The sequence below is a fragment of the Strix uralensis genome, chromosome 18 (genome assembly GCF_047716275.1).
Source record: "Strix uralensis isolate ZFMK-TIS-50842 chromosome 18, bStrUra1, whole genome shotgun sequence".
NCBI classification, from domain to species: Eukaryota; Metazoa; Chordata; class Aves; order Strigiformes; family Strigidae; genus Strix; species Strix uralensis.
This window is the reverse complement of record NC_133989.1, coordinates 509,270-527,584: the sequence shown is the minus strand read 5'-3', so window position 1 is coordinate 527,584 and position 18,315 is coordinate 509,270. Positions and strand designations below refer to the sequence as shown.

General features: G+C 67.3%; 3 protein-coding genes across 10 annotated transcripts; 1 reads left to right on the top strand and 2 right to left on the bottom strand.

Moving 5' to 3' along the window:
- Positions 1-1,588: 1,588 nt before the first annotated feature.
- On the top strand, positions 1,589-3,808 carry LOC141951659 (E3 ubiquitin-protein ligase RNF182-like). 2 transcript variants are annotated; one of them, XR_012631421.1, is made up of 3 exons: positions 1,589-1,769; positions 2,220-3,039; positions 3,144-3,808. XR_012631421.1 is itself a non-coding variant. In XM_074888200.1 (2 exons), the coding sequence occupies exon 2, from the start codon at positions 2,246-2,248 to the stop codon at positions 2,969-2,971; it is 726 nt and encodes a 241-aa protein (XP_074744301.1). In that variant the 5' UTR covers positions 1,589-1,769; positions 2,220-2,245; the 3' UTR covers positions 2,972-3,808. The 2 variants fall into 2 exon arrangements, 1 of the variants encoding a protein (XP_074744301.1); XM_074888200.1 differs by having other exon boundaries at positions 2,220-3,808.
- Positions 3,809-3,930: 122 nt separating this feature from the next.
- On the bottom strand, positions 3,931-7,226 carry LOC141951537 (uncharacterized). Its single transcript, XM_074887939.1, has 2 exons — positions 5,463-7,226; positions 3,931-5,161 (listed from the first exon to the last, which is right to left on the bottom strand). The coding sequence occupies exons 1-2, from the start codon at positions 5,631-5,633 to the stop codon at positions 4,637-4,639; spliced, it is 696 nt and encodes a 231-aa protein (XP_074744040.1). The 5' UTR covers positions 5,634-7,226; the 3' UTR covers positions 3,931-4,636.
- An 86-nt stretch (positions 7,227-7,312) lies between these two features.
- On the bottom strand, positions 7,313-17,397 carry ZNF335 (zinc finger protein 335). 7 transcript variants are annotated; one of them, XM_074887931.1, is made up of 28 exons: positions 17,280-17,396; positions 16,533-16,764; positions 15,876-16,149; positions 15,402-15,479; positions 14,878-15,207; positions 14,597-14,731; positions 14,357-14,515; positions 13,998-14,256; positions 13,714-13,891; positions 13,518-13,630; positions 13,293-13,311; positions 12,969-13,085; positions 12,805-12,881; positions 12,530-12,690; positions 12,193-12,422; positions 12,004-12,112; positions 11,832-11,926; positions 11,413-11,696; positions 11,166-11,301; positions 10,706-11,095; positions 10,476-10,618; positions 10,027-10,166; positions 9,527-9,630; positions 9,318-9,395; positions 9,108-9,191; positions 8,888-8,953; positions 8,638-8,719; positions 7,313-8,169 (listed from the first exon to the last, which is right to left on the bottom strand). In XM_074887931.1, exons 1-28 carry the CDS (start codon positions 17,330-17,332, stop codon positions 8,051-8,053), a joined length of 4,245 nt encoding a protein of 1,414 aa, XP_074744032.1. In that variant the 5' UTR covers positions 17,333-17,396; the 3' UTR covers positions 7,313-8,050. The 7 variants fall into 7 exon arrangements, with proteins under 7 accessions (XP_074744032.1, XP_074744033.1, XP_074744037.1 ...); XM_074887932.1 differs by having other exon boundaries at positions 9,527-9,627; XM_074887936.1 differs by having other exon boundaries at positions 12,229-12,422.
- Between the last annotated feature and the right edge of the window lie 918 nt (positions 17,398-18,315).

Here is an 18,315-nt window from a genome sequence, read left to right as displayed (position 1 = left end):
GCACAGGGACAAGGGGACAGCTGGTGGGGGAGGGTCCGGGGGTGCGTGTCCAGGACACGGAGCTGCCCCCAGCCGGCACGGGGCCCCCCCTCAGCCCGGGGCCGAGAGGGGAGGTGACACTCCCCACCAAGACGCTCAGCGGTGGCCATTCCGCAGCGCCCAGGGCTGCCCCCGGGGCCTGGGCCAAGGGCAAAGCCAAGGACAGGGAGCGAGGCCAGGCCGAGCTGTGCGAGGGGCTGCGGTGGAGGGGACACAGCTGGGAAGGGTCGGGGGTCCGAGCAGGACTGGGGGGGATGATGTCAGCAGTCACACCGGGAGCTGGATGGTGCCTGGTCCCCTGGAGTAATAAAAGTTCTCCCAGACTCTGCCAAACCTTGAAGATTTGAACTAAAAGGCCCCTCGCTAACGCTGCTCCAGGCAGCTCCGGCCCACAGGGCTGCTCTGGCATGGGCTGGAGCTCCAGCTCATTAGGGCCTGGGCACTAATTACCTGGGCAGTTCACGGAGCTCAGCAAATAGAGTAAAGCCCTGCATGAAGAAAAAATAAAAGGTAATTTTCTTGTTAACCAGCATATGTGCCCTATCCTGCGCCCTGCGGGGGCTGAGGGCAGCGAGGTGTGACCCGGTCACTGAGGGGCTGGAACCCCCCCGGCAGTGTCTGGGCTAAGGCCTGTCCCTGGGTTCCCCGTCGCTGCGTGGGGTCCCCACCGTGGCCCCCCCAAGCGCTGCTGCCCATGGTGGGTGGTCGCTGCCGCCCTCCTGCCCGGCAGCGCAGCGGGAGGGAGGTTTGTCCTGTCCGTGCTGGGGGGGGGGGATCAGCGCTGACCACCTGCCTTCAGCCCTGGGCTGCAGGGGGGGTCTCTGCTGCTGCTGCCCCTCGGGGCTGCTGGAAACACCCCTGCAAGGGCTGCAGCCGCGGTGAGGATTTGGCACGGGCTGGGGAGACCCAGCCGCAGAGTGGGCTGTGCCAAGGGCTCGGCTGTGCCCAGCTGGGATCTGGCAAGTGCTGCGGCCCCAAGGGCCCCCGGCCCTGGCTCCCCGGGGTGCGGGAGTGGGGTGATGGGGCCGGGCGTGTTCTCTGCACCCCGGATCCCCTGTGCTGTGGGTGCTGGGCTGGGCTCTGGGACGGGTGTGCGGAGCCCTCCTTGCCGGGCACTTCATGCCTGAAGCAGCTTCTCCCCCTGGGGCTGCAGAGGAGCTGCCCGTTCCCAGGCCAGGGAAGGGCAGAGGGTCTGCCTGTGCCATGGGGTTCCTCAGGACGCCGCTCTGCGACCACCCTCCCCCCCGGGCCGGGGGCTGCAGGGCCCCAGGGGCCACTGCCTGCAGGCCCCAGGCAGGGAAGAAGTATCCTCAGAGCTGCCTGGGAGCAAAGGGGCTGCAGGGAGCCACATCACCCCCCCCCCCCCGCACCAACCCGCTGCAGCGTGGTGGGGGCCTGGGGGACCCCACTGTCCCTGCTGTGCCCTGCGGTGCGGGTGGGCCTGACCCTGTCCTGCCACGGCTCCGCACAGCACCGGCACGGCCGAGCATCCGCCTCCCGCTCCTCGTTGCCAAGCCAACGCCGCGGAGGATGCTGGCAGCCCCTGCGCCAAGGCTGCCTCCGCAGCGTGGCGGGCAGCGAGCCCCACGCCTCTCCATGGGGCGCACGCCACCGCTGCCGGCACCCTGCCTGCCTCCACGGACACGGCCGCAGCCTGGCCCACCGGGGCCGCAGGGCCGGCGACCGACCCACGGCTGCGTCCCACCCAGGAGCCCCGGCGCAGATCGCAGGTAATGGGGGCTGAGGGCTGGGAGCCTGCGCACCCCGCTGCCCGGGGGGCGTGGGCCGGGGGGGCTGCAGGGCAGGGGGTCCCTGGGGCCAGCAGAGCCCCGTGTCCAGGGCCAGCCCTGCCCCGGGGAACCTGCATGCATGGGGAGGGACACGCTGCACCCGGGACTTGGGCTCCCACCCTGGCACCGGCCCCCCCGGGAAGGATGTCTCCCTCCCACCTGGACACGGAGGCCAAGATGGGGCGAGTCCCAGCGCTGGCAGCACTGGCCGCTGGTTGGAGCCGGGCTGTGCCGGTCCCAGGAGGGGGCTGCTGCCGGTGCCCAGCTCCCCCGGCCCCACTCCGCCACCACACCCCGGGTCTGACCAGGACCCTGCCCGAGGGGTGCGGGGCAGGGCCCAGGAACCTGCCCCCCAAGCCCTCGCTCACAGCGGCTGCCATCTCCCCCCAGCCCCCAGCCGGCCCTCAGGGGGGAGCATGGCCCAGCAGGATGGCGAGCGGGTGCCTCAGACGACGGCACCCGTGGCCCCCGAGCTGGAGTGCAAGATCTGCTACAGCCGCTATGACGCCCGCGCCCGCAGACCCAAACTGCTCCGCTGCGGCCACCGCCTCTGCGCCAAGTGCCTGCGCAAGATGGTGGCGCTGGGGGACGCGTCACCTCACCAGCTCCGCTGCCCTTTCTGCCGCCGGCACAGCCCGGTGCCCGGGGGGGACGTGCAGCGGCTGCAGGACGACGGTGAGGCGCTGGCGCTGCTGGTAGGCCGCGAGCGGGCCAAGAAGCGGGGTCCCCCCCGGTCCCCCGAAGTCCTCCTCTGCCCCAGTGTGCTGGAGCCCACGTCCGGCCCCGACTGCCTGGTCGTCACCATCTTGGAGGTGCCGGAGGACGTGGCCCCGCCGGAGGGCCTGGGTGGGCTGGAGGTGGTGCGGCTGTACCGCCCTGCCAGCCTGGGTGTGCTGCCCTGCCACGGCCCCGGGCAGAAGTGCCGCTCCTGGGGGTGGCGAGCCGTCCCCCGCTTCATCCTGGGCGTCCTCTGCCTCCTCTACTTCAGCTCCCTGCCCTTCGGCATCTACCTCCTGCTCATCGAGCACCACAGCCTGGGCATCGTCCTGGTCAGCCTCGTGCCCTCCACCCTCCTCCTCTGCATCGTCTACAGCCTCTGCCAGTGTCTGTGCCGGGAGGTCTTTGGGTTCCCCCACTCCTGACCCTGCAAGGCCCAGCCCCGTGCCCACACCAGGGAGGCTTTGGGCACCTTGGAGCGTTGTCCCTTGGGGTACGGCTGTTCCCTGACCCACGGCTGACCCACGGCTGGCCCATGGCATGGAGGCCTGCCTGCACCACGGGGAGATGCTCTGCGCCTGTTGCCTTCCCTTGCAGAACAGCGCAGGCTTTGGCAGCGGGAGCCCCCACCCGAGTGGCTGCAGGAGCGCGGTGCAGCCTATGTGCGTCCAGGCCGGACCCTCAGCTCCTCATCCTCCTCCTCAGCAGACGAAGAGCGGGAGCTGGGCTGAGAGCAAAGCAGCAGCCGGGAGAAGACTCACCCCAGCTAAGGCAGCGCGAGTGCTCGGCGCCGAGCACCGCGGCTGGAGGGGCCCCGGCCACTAGCCACAGCCCAGCGCCGGCAGGAGAAGGACGGGCAGAGCCCGGGGGCTCCTGCGGCCAGACTGGCACCAGCACAGCTCCGTGTCCATAGTGTAAATAGTTCTGTCCGCGGCGCCCGTGCTCCTCGCGGGGCTGCTCCCACCGTATCCGTGTTTCTTTCCCACGTGTGTGAGTCCCGTGTTCGCCGACGCTGTGTACCGTATGGGGGAGCGGAGAGGAGGAGTTTCTTTGGTGTGTAAAGACGTCTTTGCAGCTGTTTTGTAGTCGTTGTGGTTTTTATGCGGAGCCTCCGGGCTTTATTTAACCTCCTTGGGTTTTGTTTTGTAAGGATTAATTTAACACCGCTAACCATTTTATTACTTTTATCAAGAAGAGCAAAGTCTATTTTTGATTTCTGTTTCCTAGTTCTTAGGAACATTAAAAGCCAGCGTACAGCTCTGCCCCGTGTCCGTGCCTTCCCAGGGCTCCTGGTCCCCTCTCCCCTTCCCAGCCACCTCCCTTGGCCCCCTTGTCACCCCGGGGGTGCACAGAGTGACCTCCCATGGGCCTGGCCCCGGGGTCAGGGGGACCCTGGCAGGTCCGAGCCCGGTCCTGGCAGCCACTGTCCCATTCAGCGAGCGGACAGGTGCTGCCACTCCCTCCCACACCTCTCGTGTGCGGGGCTGCCCACGTGTCACCATCCTTGTGTGTCCCTCCCTGTGCTCCCCATGGTGCAGGGCTGTGCTGGTGGGGACGGGCACCTCAGTCCTGCACCACACGCATGAGCCCAGCCCATGGGTGACCCTGAATGTCCAGGGAGGGGAGATGGGGGAGGACATTGGGAGGCACCATATCGCCTGGAAATGCTGCAGGGGGGAGCCCCTCAGGGACCACAGCTGGTGGTGGGGTCAGTGAACCCCGGCAGCCTGGCCGGGCGTGGCGGGGGGGGGGTCCCACTTCGGGCAGCGTGGGGACGTCACCGTCGGGCAGAGGGGGCTGGGCTGGGGGCAGCCAGAGGGGCTCGGGGCAGGATCTGCCCCACTCCCCGGGGGCAGTAGAGATGCTGCATCCCTGTCGCAGAGAGGCAACACCAGGAGTTCCAGGTCAGAGCCACATTTATTAGTGCCCGGCATCCCGCCCTGACCTCACCTCCCTCTCTCCTCGCCCAGGCAGCTGCCGGGCCCCGTGGCTGTCTGTCCTGCCTTGCCCTGCTGTGGGGCCGTCCCCTCCCCACAGTCACAGCCCCGTCCCCCCCCAGCCCTGGGGGACAGGGTGCGACAACTCCAGCACTACCCCTGCTCTGGCACCCCCGGGGGGGACCCGCCCTCACCAGGGGGAGACGCCAACATTGCCGCCACACTCCAGATCTTGGGTTTCTGGGGCTGCTTGCCCTGCCCAGGGCCTGGCCCTGCCCCGGGGCTGCCCCCGCACCCACCCTGCATGGGGCTGGGGTCAGGGCTGGGGGGGGCAGCGGGCAGGGCCCCCTCGCCCTCGCTGTCCTCGCCGTCCGAGGCGCCGCGTGGGGCCCAGCCTGCCTTGTTCTCCTTCTTGAGGCGCCGGCGGGCATTGGCAAACCACGTGGAGACCTGGGTGAGGCTCATCCTGCTGACCACGGCCAGCATCACCTTCTCGCCCTTGCTGGGATAGGGGTTCCTGGGGTGCCGCGCCAGCCAGGCCTTCAGCGCCCCGGTGCTCTCCCGCGCCGCCGCCGCCTTTGCCCGCCCCGGCTCCGTGGGCAGGGGCAGCCGGCAGCAGGGCGGGCAGAGCCCGGCGCCGGGCAGCAGCACTGGCGGCACCTCGTAGGGTGATGAGACCTGGAGGGGGCACAGGGGGGTCAGGGGGGGATGGGGCAGGGGGCACCCGTGGCTGGAGGAGAGGGGCTGAGGGACGTGGGGGCTCGGCCCTGCTGGGTCCTGCCCGTCCTTGTCCTCTCCTATGCCCGGCCCTGCGCACCCCAAGGTGCCGGAGGGTGCAGGGGGTGGCAGGAAGCTGCTGGGGGGGTACAAGGAGCCCGGGACAGCAGGTCCCCAGCCCCGACCCCAACCACCCCACCCAGCCCAGTCCCAGGAGGGGTCTCACGTCCTGGTCCCCCGGGAGCTGCCGTGTGGCACTTACCGAGGGCGCCAAGAGGCTCAGGGGGGGCGGCAGCAGACTGTAGCCGGCCAGCACGGGGTAGGGGCAGGAACAGGGCAGCAGGGCTGGAGGGGGGCCCCGCAGAGCTCCCCAGGGCCCCCCGCAGGCTCCCGGCTCTCGGCCTGGGCTCCCCTCACCCCGAGGAGCTGCCATGCTGCAGGGAGAGGAGCCGGCGAGCTGCTCCCGGGTGTTTTATAGCTGCCGGGGTCCGCGGTGACCGACAGCTGATTAGGGGGTATTAGCACCCACAGGAGTGGCAGCGGGATCTGGGGCAGCCGATGCCCCCCCTCCCTGGCTCATGTCGGGCAGGGACTGGCAGGGACCATCGTCCCTCCCTGCCTGCCACCAGCCAGGAAGTGCCCAGGAGCCATGCCAGGACCCCAGCCCCCCTCAGCTGGGGGGCAGCGGCACTGGGGCTGGTGCACGGGGCCCACGGGAGCCCCATGGAGACGCAGCACACACGGGGACGGATGTGGGACACAGCACACGTGGGACTCTACTGCAGTGCCAAGAGCCATTGGTCCCTGTTCTTGCCCCCAGCCCTGGCCAGCGGAGCCCCCCATGCTGCAGTGGGCCGGGTCAGGGGGCTGGGGACTGGCGGGAGAACTTGTGCAGGGCCCAGGAAGCTGTGGGCGGCACAAGGTGCTGCCCCAGAGCCCGCTGCTCCTCGCCCAAGCCCCGGCTGGGTTCCCGGCTGCGGAGGGGTGAAGCAGAAGGGGCCCCGCAGCCCTGGGGACCCTCTGCCTGGGTGGCCCCGCAGGTAGTGGGGTGTTCCTGCCCGCCGGCAGGGCGGGGGCAGCTATGCCAGGGGCCCCCGAGAGCCCACGACCCCCCCGACTCCTGCCACTGCGCCTCCCCGCTCAGACTGGGATTATCCCACAGGTTGTATCCATCGTTAAATACCGACTAATAACGCTCTCAGGATATTAAATATGTAACAAACCCGCTTAGCACTGGCCGGGGACGGGAAGGGGAAGGTCACCGGTGCTAATGAGCCGCGCTGCAGCCCTGGGCTCCCTGGTGACAGCGGAAGGGCCGAGGTGCTGGTGCTGAGGGGTCCCAACCCCGCAGCCCCGCTCTGCCCCACGCCCGGAGCTCCCCGGGTGCCGTGGCCAGGAGCCCCGGTCCCGTCCGTCCCGGCTCCATCCCCGCCGCGGGCTGGCCCCCTGCTCTTGGCAGCCCCAAGCGTGGAGGCTGTGGGGCAACCAGGGGCCTGCGCCGCTGGCCGGGAGGGGACCAGCCCTGGCCTCGGCCTCGCAGCGGCCCCGTAACCTTGTCCCCATGGGATCCTGCGGCCCTAATCAGCGCCGCCGGCAGCGCCGCGGATCCGCTTTATTAGATAATGGGGCTGTAATCTATGAAAGCGCCAGCGGATTGCCGCAGCGTGCCTTAACCCCACGCCGCACAGCTGGAGGGGGGGCCACGGCCCGCACCGCCATGGCCAGCACAGCTGGGCACCGAGCAAGCCACGGCCACAGCTGGGTGGGCACCAGCACGCCTTGGCACGACAGACGGACCAGAGCCACGGGGGTGAGCAGCCGAGGAGGTGGGGGGGGCTACCCGTAGCCCGTTTCTCTGGCAGGTCAGGGCGCCCAGCCCGCGCTGGGTGCTGAGCAGTGGGCTCCTCGGGGACAGCGGGTCCCTGGGCCCTCCCCAACAGCTCCATTCGCAGCACAAGCCCCGGAGCCGTCCCCGAGCCCAGTGACGCCACACAGGCCCCCAGCTGCGGGGCTCCAGCCCCTCACGGCAGCTCCTGCTGAAGTTGGGTGGTTTCAGGCCTTTTTCCCCTCCGCAGATAATCAGTTTAATGCAAAAGCACAGAACTAAAACTCTGAGATTAGCTGTTATAATCACATGTAAATACTTCCAGACAATCCGCTCAGGGAGGGGCGGCGTGTGTAGTTCGGGACAGAGTTACACGGGATTTAGGCTGTTTACCACTCGATTAATTTCATGACTCCAGCCCCAAACCCACCGTCGGAGCAGATGCCCGGCTGGCGTCCCCGCAGTCAAGGTCACTTGGGCAGGAGGCGGCCGGTGGCAGCGGGCCAGGCCCACAGGCAGGCGCGCAGGCAGGTTTCAATCCCTTTTTATTCATAAGCACAGTCAAAGCTTGAGAATGTCCAAATCGAAGCCCTCCCACCCCCACCTACGAACCACCTCGAGTCCATCCCTCTTCAGGAGAAAAATAGAATCTGTTCCAGCTCTGCCTCGCGGGGTTCCCCCCGCCGGAGCCCTGCCACCGCCTGCCCGCAGGCCGGAGGAGCCGGGCAGGGACGGCTGCACTGGGGGCCGGGCTCCTCCCGGGCCCGGCAGCCGCCGATGCCAGCGCGGCCCACGCCGCCGCGGTTTGGGAAAAGGGATTTCAGACCATCAAGTGCAAGAGGCAGAAAGACCAGCCCCAGGCCAGCACCGGAGCCGTCTGCCCATGCCCCGCGGCACAGGGCCGGGGCACGCTCGGGCACAGCCCCGGTAGCCCCGAAGCGGTAAGGCAAGTGGCTGGCTGAGGTGGCTCCCGCCCGGCGCGGCCCCTCGGCGCAGCACACGGGTGTCCCGGCGCTGGCCCGGGGCTAGTCGGCCAGCGTGATGACGTCGTAGTGGATCCCCTCCTGCAGCTGCTGCAGCTGCTCGGCCGTGGCCTCGGCGGTGAAGACACCCTGCGCCTGGGCCATGGCGGCGTCAGCCACCGCTGCAGAGGAGAGGGGGGGGTCGGTGCCTCCAAGGAGAGCAGGCGGCCACCCAGGGCCCCCCCGGGGGAAGGGGCAGGCGTACGGGGCTCCGGCAGGGAGCCCGGCTCCCGTTAATGCTATAAACACCCATCGGGGTGTCCCCCTCTGCACCCCCCAGCATGGCAACTGCTCCAGTGAGGGGAGTGGGTGTTCACGGCACAGACACGCTGCACCAGCGAAGGTCTCCCCCCGCCACACCGAGCACGACAGGGAGCAAGGTGGCAACCCAGCCTGGCCTACCCTAGCTCTTGGGCTACCTGGCTACAGCCAGCAAGCAGCATCTGCAGGCAGAGCCAGGCTCGGGCCGCGGGCGCTCAGGGGCTGCTAACAGGCACCGTGAACCGCCAGGCAGGAGCAGCGCCCCAAGACCCCGAGGGGGAGGCGATGGCCAGAGCTCTGGCAAAGCTCAGCCCAGGGCTTGGTCCTACCTGAGACTGCCGAGTGTGCCGCTGCTTCCAGCTGCGCCTGGGTGACGAGCTGCTGCTCGGGTGAGACAGGCATGTACTGGATCTGCGGGGAGGGGAGAGCGGGAGTCCAGGAGGGGCAGGGCCCTCCTGGAGCGCTGCAGCGAGTCACAACCCCCTGCCCCTTCCCTTCCCAGCCCTCGCTCTCTGGCTGCGGGCTCAGAGCCCCTCTTGGGGCGGCCCCTCAGCCCAGCCGCCGCGCCCGGCCCCTCACCTGCGGCTCCTGGAGGAACTGGCTGCCCTGTTCGTACTGGATGTGGGTGATCTGACCGTCCTGGACCTGGGGACAAGGGCCGCAGTGAGGCTGGGTGAGGGCTAGCAGGCACCCGTCCCCAAACAAAGCCACGGCTCGAAGGGAGGAGGCCGAGCCCTGCGGGCAGCACCCTCATGAGCCCCATCCACTGCGCGGAGGGTACAGCCAGCCCAGGGCTCACCTGGATGTGGTGTCCCTCCGGGACGACAACATACTCGTGGGGAAGCAAGTGCTGCACACCATCCTGGGCGATGATGTACTGAACCTGCAAACACAGGGATTCACACCCAAAAAAGGTCACCAGCACCTGGCCCCTGCCCGTTTACACCCCACCTTCCCCCAGCTCTCCCCGCTCTAGCCGCGCGGGACCCGGGGACGAGCCCCCCCTCACCTGGTTGTCGGAGGTCACTAAGTGCTGTACTGTCTGTCCGTCTGCAGTTGTGATCTCCTGGATGTACGCAGCCTCCTCCTGTGGTGCGGCAAGAGCCCAGCCCCGTTAGCGGGACAGCCCGAGCACCAGCCCTCCGCCGAGGGAGCCCGCAGAGCCAGCAGGGAGCAGCCGGGCAGGGCAGGAGGACGAGAGCAACGGGTCCAACTCACCTGGCTGGCGACGCTCTGCTCCTGCGCGACGATGATGTGCTCCTGCCCCAGAGCCTGCTGCAGCCGCTCAGGAGCCAGCACCGCCTGCCCGGACTGCAGAGCTGCTGCAACGCAGAGAGAGCCGCTGCGGGCACCGCCGGGGCTGCCGGCCGGCCCCATGCCACAGCGGCCCCTGGCCGGTGCCCACACAAAAGGTCAAAAGTCAAACCAAACTCTCCCAACATGAAGGAAATGAGAGGTCACTATGGGCAAAACACCAGCTCCACACCAGACCACACAGGCCACTTCCCGTTTCAGCCGCGAGCTGCTCCCGCAACGCCCCGAGCTCTCGGGACCCCCTTTGAGGGAGCTCTGGAGCCCACAACCGCTCCAGCCCGACTGCCAGCAGGAATCTCTTGGCCCCGACCTCCCTCAGCCCCGCTTGGCGCCCTGGCTGGGCGACTCCCCACACGGGGCTGCGGCCACAGGAGACCCACGGGTCACCCCTCACGGGGACTTACTCTGCAGGGTGGCCAGCGTGTCCTCGTCACTGTTCAGGATGATGGTCTGTGGCGCAGCAGCTGCAGGCGGCCCTGGCCTCTTCCCCTCCGAGCTGTGCAAACGCTGCATGTGGAACTTGAGGTGCCCGTTACGGTTGAACCTGCGGGAGGAATGGAGCAAGAGGGAGTTTGTCACCATGGACACATTCTACAACACGGCCTATCCCAGCACCCCAAACGCTTCTGTCAGTGCCCAACACTGAACCTCCCCATGCAGAAGCTCCTGGGAGACGAAGCCGGGTCCACCCGTGGCAGGAAGCGCTCCGGGGCAGAGCCCCTCTTGCAGGGGACGGCTCCAGGGGTAGGGTCGGGGCAGCCAGTGCTTTGCCAACATCCCATCTCCTCTCGAGCCTTGCAGAGCTCTGTACAGGATGCTGCCAAGCAGCAACAGCCTTGCAAGCTTCACTCACCTCTGCCCACAGATCTGGCAGGCAAAGGGCTTCTCGTTGGTGTGCGTCAGCATGTGCCTGCGCAGGTCCTTCTTGTTCTTGGAGGCGAAGCTGCAGTGGCTGCACTTGTGAGGCCGAAGGCTGGCATGCTGGACCATGTGGCTCTGGGGCAGGAGAAAAGCAGAGGGTCAGAGAGTGCCCGTTCCTCCAAACCTCTTGCTCCCAGGGCTGCTCGGTGCCAGGGAACCTACCCGAACCTCCGGCCAGAGGGCTGCAGTGAACGGACAGTCGGGACACTTGAAGGTGCTGGGCCCAATGTGGGCTCTCTTGTGACTCTCCATCTCTGCTCTCCCCGTGAACATGGCTGTGCAAATCTTGCATGAAAACTTTTTGGCTGTGGAAATCTTGCAGGAGAGCTTCTTGGCTGTGGAAACCTTGCAGGAGAGCTTCTTGGCCACGCCTTGCAGTGCAGGCCACTTGACCTTGGGGGATGAGATCTCCCGCCCCTCGGAGGCTGGGGATAAAGACGAGTCCTTCTGGAGCTGCCTGGTGACACACTGCACCAGGGGCCACTTGATGCTGGCGGGCTGGGCCTCCTGGCCCTCCGCAGGCGCGGGGAAGGCAGCGTCCCCGCTGAGGGGCTGAGAGAGAAACACCAGTCACAGCTGCTCACCCCGCTGCCCAAGGCAGGGAGGAAGCTCAGCTCCTTACCTCGATGTGATGGAACTGGCTCCCTGGGACGCCAGATGACATGATATAGTGATTGTTATGGTCCTTCAGAGCCTCCTCTGTCATCACAGCTTCGCTCACCACAACCGCGTGGGAGCTCTCCGCGGGGCTCTCCTCGCTGCAGGAGAGGACAGGCTCAGGGTGGGTCTGCCCCGTCTCCCTCACCACTGGAGCCTCCTCACTCAAGGTCAGCAGCGCCTCATCTCCCCGCTCCTCCCACCCAGCCAACCTGTACAGCGTGCCGGGAGCCTGAATCTCCTCGCTGATGGGAGTGATGATGCTGTACTCCGTCGTCGCACCGAAGGGGATCGTGATCTGCTGCAGCTCTGAGCCCCCCAGGGTTGCCTCCTCGCAAGCCTCCCGCACCAGCGTCTCCCCAGGCTCTGCCATGTGCAGCGTCACCAACTTCTGCTCCTGCTGCTCCTCAGAGTCCACCTCTGCCCCCTCCTCCCGCGCCTGTGGCTCGCAGGGGGCCTGTGCCTCTCCCGAATCCTCCTGCTTCACCACTGCCACCTGCGGGGGGGCAGCAGCTCAGCTGGAGGGCGGCAGGGTTCTGCGGGACACCCCCCGAAGCAGAACAGAGCTAGAGACTGTGGGAAGCCTCCTCCAGCAGCCCCCGGCAGGCACAGGCCCCCCAGCCCTCCTCACCTGCAGCGAGCCTGTGGCCAGCTCGTGCTGAGCGCTCATGTTGAGCAGCAGGTCCAGAGCCGTCTGCGTGGCCAGTTCCGCCGACCCAGCCACAGCTGTGGGGGGGAAAGAGGAGGGTCAGGCACACGCTCGCCCACCCCCTCCCCACCCCCTGCCCCGGGAGCTCACTCGCCTTGTTCGTAAATGATAGTGGCCCCTCCCAGGGAATCCTGCGAGAGGATGGGGGGCTCTGCTCCTGTGACAGCCTGCACCGCCTGGTAGGTGACGGGGCCAAGAGGCACCTGCGTCAGAGACAGAGCTGAGGGCACGGCCGGGGCCCGCGAGCACCGGGAGGGGTTGGGGCGGGGGCAACCGCACTCACCGGCGGACTGGCCTCTGGCTCAGCTGGGGCTTGCACCTGGCTGTGCTGCTGCTTCAGCTCCTCGATCTGCTGCAGGGTGAAGAAGGGGCGGCGGCGGCAGGGCGGCTCCTCGGGGTGCCTCTGGGCCCACTCCTCGAAGGAGTCAGCGTGGCGGCAGTGCACGTGGAGGCGCAGGTTCTTCTTGTGCTTGGTGGTGAAGTGACAGAACTCGCAAGCGAACGGCTTCCCCCCTGCGGGACACGGGAGTCAGGCAGGGGGTCCCCGAGGGACAGTGGGGAGAGCAGATGGGCCCTGACCGCCTCCTGGAGCAGCGGGGCTGGCAGGCAGCTCCTCTCACCCGTGTGCTTGACAGCCATGTGCGAGACCAGGAAGTCCTCGCGGAAGGTGGAGTACTTGCAGAAGCTGCACTTGTAGGGTTTGTCGTTCATGTGCGACAGCTGGTGGTTCAGCAGCACCTTTTTGTCCTCGCAGACGTAGTCACAGAACTCACACTTGAACCTGTCAGGACAAAGCCGCCTGTCACATGGGCAGGGACCTTCTGTCCCCCGCTTTGAGGGGGAGCTAGGACACGGCCCCTACCAGGGCACGCTGCAGGCTGCTGCCGGCCTGTACCTGCGGTTGGCGATGGCCTGGATGTGCGTCAGCAGGTGCATCTTGAAGGTGTAGCGCTTCTTAAATGACTTCCCACACTGCAGCGGAACAAAGCAAAGCAGCACTTGCCTCCTGTCCAGCCTCACTCGCTACCAGCCCCTCCCCGGGCCACGTCCCCCCCGCACCTTGTCACACATGTGCGGCTTCTCCGTGCTGTGCGTCTTCATGTGCTGGGTAAGCCTCTTCTGCATGGGGTAGATACGGTTGCATACGGGGCACGGGAAGGAGTTCAGCTTTGGGGGCTGGAGGGAAAGCACGAAGATGAGCTCGCCCGGGAGGGGCTCACCGGTTTCCTTACCCTCTCCCCACTGCAGGACCTGGGCTGCCTTTCCTCAGGTGATCCAGAAACACTGCCTTCAACGAGGCACCAAGAGTTTGTGAAAGACCCAGACATTCCTCTTCCCATACAACAGTGCTGACAGACAAGCCAACAGGGTACTCAAACTCACCGGATCAGCTCTCTTTTTCCTGAAAAAGAGAGAAAACAACCCCCTTGTGTCAGCCACATCCCAAATCTGAGCTTCGTTGTACCCAGACACCAAAACTGCCTGTTTTGGAAAGGGCCGGAGGGCAGGGGAAGGGGCAGCTGGGGCTGCCCTCCCAGGGCAGGAGAAACAGCGTCAGTGCCGCCCAGCCAGGCCACAAGGGACTCTCCAGGACCGCGCTGCCCTCACCTGTCCCGGCTGTGCACGGTGGAGTGCCGGATGACGTCCTTCTTGTACACACTGGTGTAATTGCACTCCTCGCACTTGTAGGGCTTGCTGCCCACGTGGTTGAACATGTGCTCCTGAGAGAAGGAGAGCAGGGGCCGTGAGCCCTGGGGCTACCAGCCGCCCTGGAGACTGCGGGAGTGGGGCGGACAGCGCTCACCTTGAGGGAGGACCAGCGGCGGGAGCGGTAGCTGCACTGGAGACACTTGAAGAGCTGCGGGTCATTGGCCTCGTGCGAGTTGACGTGGAAACGCAGATCGTCGTGCGTGAGGAAACGCGAGCCGCAGATCCGACACAGGTAGGGCCTCATCAGGGGCTTGGGCGACTTGTAGTAGTACCTGCGGGAGGAGAAGTGCGGCTCAGAGCTGCGGGGCCTGGTGGGGGCTGGACCAGCCCTGGGCACAGGCCAGAGGGCCCAGCGCCGGCTTGGCACACACCCCTCACCTGCGCCCCATGTACTTGCGGTATTTCTTGCCCAGGAAGCGGCGGGAGGGCCGCCCTCGCCTCCTGGGGATGAGGTCTGCCTCCTCGGGGCTGGTGTTGGAGGAAGGGTCCTTGTTCTCAGAGTCGGACTGGCTGATGCCGGGCTCCGCCAGGCTCTCACCGGTCCCGTTCTCCAGGCCAGAGGAACTGGCCGCTTCTGAGTTCTGCAGCTCGGGGCTCGGCGTGCTCTGGGACGTCACCAAGGGCTCCACCTCCCCTCCTGCCCGACAGAGTGTGGCACAGCTCCCTCACACGCCCTCCCTCATGTGCCACTCCCTGCCCCAGCCCAGCATGGGGCTGCTGCTGCCCTCGTCCCTCACCTTCAGGCACGTCCTGGGGCGTGTCCTCCAGACGAGGAAACTTGCGGGGTCTTCCCGGGCGTCGACGCGGCCTCTCCTCGCTGGACGTGGGGACAGTGCGGCTGTACTTGGGCTGTCGCCCACGGGGCTCGTCCTCAGCTGGGTTATAGTCACTGTCCTCTGGAGATAAGTGGCCCAAAAGGTCAGACAGAGACTGAGAAAAGACTGAGCTACATTAGATGTAGGGAGGAGGTGTCCTACCTTCAGGGTCATCAATAGCACCAGCATCCATGATATCGTCTTCTTCTTCTTCTTCTAGGACCTCCTCCTCCGCACTCTTTGGAGCAGATCCCCCCTTTCGCAGACGTCCTTTTTTCAAAGCCACAGCTGAACCGACTGCCACACAGAACAGAACAAAAACTCTTCACCAAACGCCACAGCGGAACAGGTCCTTTCACCCACACTCCTCCCCTTGTTTCCTCCCCAGAGAGAGCAGAGCCCGTCTGCAGCAAGATGAACCGTCCTCAGCCCTCAGCACCCACCTGGCTGGAAGTGCCGCTCTTTCATGTGGTTAATCAGCGTTTTCTTGGAGACGCTCTTGTACTGACACATCTTGCACTTGAACTGCTGCACCACCACCACCTCCATCATCTCTTCCAGGGTCTCCATGTCCGGCTGGTCCAGCTCCTGCCCACCATCCGCCTCTCGGGCCCGATCTGGCCGCGCGGGCAGCTCCAGCACTTCCAGCTGCTCGGAAGGGTCCGAAGGGCCAGGCTGCTCAAGGCATGTGGAGGTAGGTCCATCAGCAACACCTTCTATCGCCAAGCTGTTGGCCAGAGCAGAAGTGGCCATCTGGGACACCATGGGGGCACCTGAAACACCAACACCACCTCAGGCAAGGAGCAGACCCTCACCTGCACCCACAGCTGCATCCACACCTGAGGCACAGAGCTGAACATGGGCTCAGTAACAAGCTCCCAACAGTCAGCATGTCCACGGGGACTCGGACAGGGGCCGTGGCAGACAAGGCTCAGGGGCAGAGATAGCCACCGCCACACTCCCTTACCATCATCGGGCCCCTGCAGAATGAGGTACTGTGTAGTCTCTGCCCCGCCATCCTCCGCGCTGGTCACAGCGATGCAGCCTGTGAGGAAGAGGAGAGCAGAGTGGTGAGAGCCAGGCGTGGGGGCTGTAGAGTCACTGGGGCTCTCCCAGGTTCAGACACAAGTGGGAAGGGGCGAGGACGGTCTGGGCTGCTGGCACCACGGCTGAAGGAGCAGCCAGACAGAGGAAGGGCTGTCCAGCAGCCACTGCAGCCACGAGCTCCTCATCAAACCCTCCAGCTACCGCAGCAAGGCAGGAAGAGAAACCCCCACTGAGCAAGGTGCATACATATGCATGTATGTATCTCCCCCTCACCTCCCCGGGTCTGGCACAGCAGCTCCCAGCCCCTACCCCAGCCCCCCGAGCCGTTTGCAGGCAGAGCACTGCGGAGGGAGAGCGTCAGGCCTGCCGCACCCAGCTGGGAGCACACACTCACTCTGGATGATGTCAGGCCCAATTGTGGACTCGATGATTTTGTCGATAGCAGAACCGAGGTCCGAGGAAGTGGACGCGGTGGAGTCTGACACGATTGTGGCTCCATCAGTGATGACGCTGGAGTGGACCAGGACTTGTGGAGACTCTGACACCATGATGGACTGGCTCACGGTGGAGACACTGGAGACCAAGGTGGACTGGGCGATGGAGGATGAATCTGGCAGGTAAATCCGGGGAATGGCATCTGTGCTGGAGCTGCTCTCCGACACCTCTTCCTGGTGGAAAGAAAAAGAAGCCAGAAAAGCTCAGCTGAGAGACCTTTGCCAGGCCAGGCCCGTGGGGGAGGCAGCATATGCAAACGACACCGGTGTATCACTGCAGTACTGACAAGAACAGTGTCAGAGGAATTCCTATGCTATCGCCAAGGCCCCTGGAGCTCCAGGGCTGCTCTTGCTACCAGGGAGGGTTCTCCTCCTCAGACCGGCGAGCAGAGACCCAACCGGCAGCGTAACTGTGCCTGCCAAGGCTGCTGAGCTAGAGCTGGCTCCCGAAGCTCAAGTTTGCCAGAAACGCCTAGAGAAATCCTCAGGAACCAGACCCGCGGTCGCCCGCCCTCCCCCAAGCCGGCTGCCGCCCCACCTTCCCCGCTAGCTCCTACCAAGGAGACCCCGCTGCTGTCGGAGCTCTGGCCCACACCGGAGTCATCTGCCCGGGAGAGGGGCCCGGGGGCCGAGGCGGCGTCGCTGCTGTCCGCCGACACGGCCTCCGAGGTCCCGACACCCAGGCCGCTCTCGGAGGGCTCCTCCCGCACCGCCTGCGGGGCCGCGTCGCTGCTGCTCTCCACCGCATTTTCCTCCATGCCCGCCCTGCCGGGGCCGCCTAGGCTCGACCTGCGGGGGGAGGCGGCGGCCGCCGTCAGGGCCGCAGCCGGCCGCCCGCTCCCCGCCGCCCCCGGCCGCCCCGGGGGGCCCGGCTCGCCCGGCGCGGGGGCCCGGGCCGGCCCTCGGGGCACCCGCGGAGGGGCCGGAGCCACCGCGGGCCCATGCCCGGGGGTCTCGGCCGCCCTCACGGGGGACCCCGGCGCCGCCCGGCGCCCCCGGTCCCATCATGCCCCGCGGCCCTGCCCGGCCCCCGGCCGCCATCTTGCCGCGGGGTCCCCCCCGCCGCCTCCGCGCGCGCGCACACGGCGGGGCGGCCCCGGTGGCGCCGGGGCGGGGGGAGCCGCCGCTGCCGCGGGGCGAGGGGGCCCACCGCCGCCGCCCGCCCGCCGGCCCACGCCCTCACCCGGCCTGCCGCGGCCCCGCCGCGCCTCCGCCGGAGCCGGCATCACGGCGGCCGCCATGCCCCCCCGCCCTCGCGCCGCGCAGCGGTACGGCCGCGCGGGCCCCGCGCCGGGACTACTTACCGCGGCCCCCGCCCCGCCTGGGGGACTCGCCGCCGCGGGGACGCGCTCCGCATTCCGGCCGCCACCGGCGCTTCCCGGTACCGAGCAGCGCCGCCCGCCGCCGCCCCCCGCCCGCGGGCTGGGGGAGGCCTCGGCGCCCCGCCAGGGACTACTTTCTGCGCGGAGGGATCAGGAAGAAAGTCCATAGGCCGTGCGTCATGGCGTCACGAAGCGGCGCCCGGGCCCTGAACGTCGGCGTCGCGCCGGGTTGCGCCCGTCACGTGACGAGAAGGTGGAAGCGGAAGTGGCGGGCTGGGGCCACTGTGGCTCCGCTCCCGGCCCGGCTGCGCTGGCCGAGCCCTGCAGCCGCGGTCGGGGCCCCATCCCGCCTGGGGTGGGGCGGGGACTCAGCGGTACCGACCAGCACCGTGGCCTGTGCCCGGCCCGGCCCGGCCCTGTCCCGGCGGCGCGTCCCCCCGCCCGGGCGGCCGCACCTGGGCCGGTGTCATCCGGCCCCGGCGATCCGGGTCCATTTCTGCAGCCCACGGTGGGACGGAGCCTCGCGCAGCTCGTGGTCGTTTCTGCGGGCCCCGCTGGGGCCGCCCTCCCCCGGAGCGACCATGGCCGAGCTGCGGGGGCCCGGGGCCTTGCCGTGCGCAGCTGCGGTGGCGGCACAGCTCAGCACTTTCTCCCTCGTTGTCCGGTGTAGGAATACCACCGGCTATAGGTCTGCTTTGTCTTACAGAAGCCAAACTTGCCTCTTTTGATGGCAGTTCTGCAGCTGAACAGGAGCCATCTTCCTCTGTTCTCGCTCTAACCACAGTCTGTCCTCCGGGCTGGTTTACACGCTGCCACGGGTGGCGATGGGCGCCCGGTTTGGCGGGCCTGGGTCAGCCACGCTGGCTGCTGGCAGCACCTCCGTGCTTGGGGCGCACGAGCTGGGAGCTGCTCCGGGCTGGCCGGGGGCTCCCGGCGCACCACGGGCAGTGGGACTTTGCCAGCACCTTCTGCCACTGCGGCAGCCCTGCAGGGATGCGCTTGAGAGCCTGTCGCTGCC